The 4,449-nt window shown below is 40.8% G+C and overlaps 1 protein-coding gene across 1 annotated transcript; it reads right to left on the bottom strand.

Annotated features, from left to right (window-relative positions):
- Positions 1–2,439: 2,439 nt before the first annotated feature.
- GALNT4 (polypeptide N-acetylgalactosaminyltransferase 4) lies at positions 2,440–4,415 on the bottom strand. Its single transcript, XM_009648065.2, has one exon. It carries the CDS (start codon positions 4,376–4,378, stop codon positions 2,627–2,629), a length of 1,752 nt encoding a protein of 583 aa, XP_009646360.1. The 5' UTR covers positions 4,379–4,415; the 3' UTR covers positions 2,440–2,626.
- Between the last annotated feature and the right edge of the window lie 34 nt (positions 4,416–4,449).

Genomic DNA, 4,449 nt, shown 5'->3' with positions numbered 1-4,449 from the left:
GGAGGGAGAGGGGAGGGTTGGTGGTGTGTCCCCCTTCTCTCTTTCTCTCACCACCCTCAGCTTTTTTGATTCCCATTGGGAAAAAAATTAATTTAATTTTATTGATTTATTTTAGGACTAGGTTATTTACTTCTGCTTTTTTTTCCTTTTAGTTTTTAAATAACCAAAAAAAAATAGAATTGGAGGTGGTAAGGAGAAGAAAGAAGGGTTCAGGTACATACAGAGAAAATAACCTTTCAAACTTTAAGAGGCAGATTCACTTAGACTTATTGCTTAAATAGATAAGGAACACTTTGAATGTCAGTTTTAACACAAAGGTAGTTCTTTATATGAAATGTAGTTTTTGCCAAGTCCTAAAAAAGTTAACTGTATACAAGTTGCATAGTCTATTTTCACACCATTTGGTTACTTTCATCTGAAGAAACACGCATTGCACATACAACTTATGCTCTGCCATGTAGGAGAATTCAGGCCTTTTTCCTGTCATGTCTATTGAATGTAACAATTTACAGAATGCTTTTCACAAAAGCACATACTTTGATAATTTATTGCCCCAGTACATAATGACTGGATGCCTTTGAAAGTTTGATAAATGGTCTGTAACTTGTAGGTCCACAGAAGAATTCCTTGGTGCAGAGTGGAATGGAATTTTTCAGGAATGTCTCCCTTATATAGTAACAAAATTCCCTTTTTAAAGGAAAAAAAAATTCAGTTGGGGGGAGAAAAAAAAAAAAAGAAAAAAATCAAATTGTAAGCAACCTTCTAAAAATAAGTTCAAGACTTAAACCAACCCATGCCACACAGTGGCAAGCATTTTTAGTGCGATTCAACACTACATCCACAGATCCCAATTTTCTTCTTCTGTGCCCCTTCTATCTTAGCCTGCTTCCACGCAAACCTCTCAGCTCTTTAAACCAAGATTCAAGAATACGTCTCAATTTATTCTCGCTTTATTTTTGGCAAGTCTTCACTTATTTCAGGTCTCACTCACTCCCTTTTAAACCTTCTACCTATTAACACCTGCAGCAAAAGCACACCTACTACATTCCTCAAGTATCCAGATTCTTATTGCTCACTAGCTCAAGTTCCTACCTACCAGCCCCACGTCAAGAATTACTGCAGTGTGGTGACTAAAGAACATTTATCGCTTCAGTGAAAGTAATCAACAATGCTGGAATGCCTGATAAGATAAGTGTTCTACTTAAATTATATAAAGCTAAAAACACAGATGCTAAACACAAGATTTTTTTCAAGTACACAACGTATCTATCACATCTACTGTCTACAATCACACTCAAAACAGATTAGTGACATGATTCAAGAATCAATATTCTTCAAAACTCAGCGTAACAGGATACAGAAAACATTCCAAATAAGTTGTTCTGTGAACAACCTAACCAACAAGTCTTTGTTTCCTCCAAGCTGCCCTTTGCCTCTTCAACTCCCTTCACTTCAGGAACTCCAGCTTCCCAACCTTACCCGAGGTCTCCCATTGTGACTGGAATGAGGCAGCATATGCTGCATTGTTTCAAAACTCTACCTAGGCCTGGTATATGCCAGCTGTTGCCAAAACACACTACACAAAATAATACAGCCCAAGTTTTCCTCTGTGCCTTCTTCCTCTACCTCTTCCTCCACCCCACTGACAGACAAAAAAAAAAAAAAAAAAATTTAAAAAAGATACATGGTATAGTCGCATAAGTGTCCCCAGGATTCCAGACTTAACATGCAAAAGCTTACGCAGAGGCAATGTAAATATTAAATATATAGGTAAGAAACAGCAGTAGCTAATGTAATGCTGTGCTTTCTTTCCTTCTCCATTACCTTTAAACAGAATTCTTACTTGTAGCCATCCCTATTTCCTCCCATTTGTGGTACCACCAGCATGTCCTTGGTTCCACTGCTACCACATTCCTCTAAAAGCATTAGACTCCTGACTCACGCTCATGAGGTAAGTTTTCCAGAATAGGCACAAGACTGCAAAACAGTGCCAAAGCCCATCTACTAAAAAAAAAAATCTTCCTTTTCCTCAATGTAATATAGCTAGCTGTCACCTTGAAACCCTTAAGAGCATGTGAATTTCCAGAAAACTGCAGAATACTACAAGGCTTAAGATTCAACTTTCCACATAAATGTGGACCCAATCACATGCTACTGTAGCATTACTAGGGTGTTAGATACATTACAACATATGTCTCTGCAACATAGGTCAATTAATTCCACTGCACGAACCTTAACTTCTATTTCTGTAAGTAAAGATCCTTTACTTTCATATAACATTATCTTGCAGGTTTAATGCGTATAATTTTAAAAAAAAAAAAAAAAAATCCCTCCTCAGTCCACTCAAAGGCCTGTTTTACCATAATCAAGACAGACCAAAGTAAGAAAATAATGGATCAAAATTTTACAAAAATAAAAAGCATTAGATCTGTATTCAACATTTTAGAAACTAAACCCCAGTATTTAATTTTGCTTTCCATGTAGTTTACCACAGCAGATACAGCTTCTACACCGCTACAGATGCATCCGAAGACATTCCAAGGTATACAGTCAAACATCATTATCTGCTCACACATGTAAAAACCTTGGAGATCAGGGTCCATTCAATTCATACTACCAGCAGCGACTACTTCTCGAATTTCCAAATCTGATTTTTATCTGCAGCATTACAAGTCCTCATTTGCACATCAGCACGACCCTCAGTCGTACGATAGGCAGTAAGGCACTTTGCCGAATGAGGATGATAAATAGTCCCGTCTTCTTTGAAATGCCATATAATAACTTCTGGAATAGGAGATCCATCTTTTGGGCAGCTCCTCATACCTATGAAGTCTTCGTGCTCAGGCACTTCAGCACATAGCTCAGTTACAGAGTTAAATCTAATCTCCTTATTTGATGTGTATTCAAAAAATTGATTGCCTCCCTGACCATGACATCCGAAGAGAGAAAGGTGAGCCCCAGTAGGATGATGTTCTGGTAAGGCATAGTCAAGGCATTCTGAAGCTATTCCTGCACTGCGGATAGCACCGTGCCAGCCGGGACGATCTTCTGGCACATGCAACTCAGCAAATATGTTTTTTAAATACCAGTTAAAATTCTTGCATTTCAAACGCTCTCTTAATATCTTTCTTTCAGAAATATCTCCATAGTTTTCTTTTCTTGCTGAAGGATTTCTGTTGTAAAAGTGCTCTTTGTACTCATCCATCCACACCTCAGCAGCACGTGCCGTGTTCTGAAGGAAATTTGGTCTAGCATAAGGCGCACGTTTTGGAAACACATGGCCCACATGGGAGCATGGATGAATTTCCAACAAGCCTCCACACTGCCAAACCCTAAATGATAATTCTAAGTTCTCCCCCCCCCAAACATCCATTCCTGTGTCGTAGGTACCTAGGTACTCAAAGTACTTCTTGCTGACAGCAAACAAGCCACCAGCCATAGTTGGGGATCTGATTGGGTCGGTTTCAGATTTGCGTCTGAGACGTTCATGTTGAGGCACCGAGTGCCACTGGAACGTCAGCCGCCAGTCAAACCCCCCAATCATGGGCTCTGCCGTTTGCATGTAGTATTCGAATGTTTTCCAGTCAATGGTGTCAATGACAGGACAAACAATAACAGTCTCGTTCTCAGCAATCCTCTCGAGCAGTGGTTCCAGCCAGCCAGAGACACATTCACAGTGACAGTCTAAAAATGTAAGGACGTCACCAGTAGCAAAAGTAGCGCCAATTAAGCGCGCACGAACCAATCCTTCTCGTTTGTTGGTTCTTATCAAACGAACTCTTTTCAGACTGCTTATGTATTTCTCAAGTTCAGTCTTCAAATATACTTTATCGCTCAAGTCATCCACCAGTATAATTTCTTTCAGAAGCACCGAAGGTGATGTTTCAAGAACACTGTGTATTGTCCGCAGCAACGTTGACCAGGCTTCATTGTAAAAAGCAATTATAACAGACGTCGTGGGCAGTCTTCTGTAGTTGTAAGACTTAGCTTTACAGCCACTCAGTCGATTATCTTCAATGTGCCGGTGGAGAGAGATTTTATCACTCAAATAAATATTAATTGCATACTTCTCAATCAGCTCTTCTTCCTGTTTCTTTTCCTCAAGACTCAGCTGCAGGCGAGAGGGCTTACCCCATTCTCCTGGGGCATAAGGATCAGGCGGGGATTTGTCATAAACTGGACGAGCCAAATCCACAGCTGCTTCTGCTCTGTCAGAAAAGCGCCTCTCCCATTTCCCTTTGGTGATGCTCTCCCCGGCGAGGGAGGCACCGAAGGAAGAAACCGACAGCTCGACGACAAAGTAAGCGAGCATCAAGAAGCCGAGAAACACGCAGCTTTTGCGGACCCACGCCCATCTTCTCGCCAGACGGATCCTCATCGTAGGCGATTAAGAGCAGCCCCTAGCAGAGAGGAGCTCCGTGAACGACTGCTGCCTGCCCCCACGGCCCC

This window comes from Egretta garzetta, unplaced genomic scaffold (genome assembly GCF_000687185.1).
Source record: "Egretta garzetta isolate BGI_Z169 unplaced genomic scaffold, ASM68718v1 scaffold371, whole genome shotgun sequence".
In the NCBI taxonomy this organism is placed as follows: Eukaryota; Metazoa; Chordata; class Aves; order Pelecaniformes; family Ardeidae; genus Egretta; species Egretta garzetta.
This window is presented reverse-complemented; position numbering and strand designations above follow the sequence as displayed.

Bases quoted from the DNA above. Each gene is read 5' to 3' on its own strand.
- GALNT4 (XM_009648065.2), bottom strand. From the start codon at position 4,378: ATGAGGATCCGTCTGGCGAGAAGATGGGCGTGGGTCCGCAAAAGCTGC.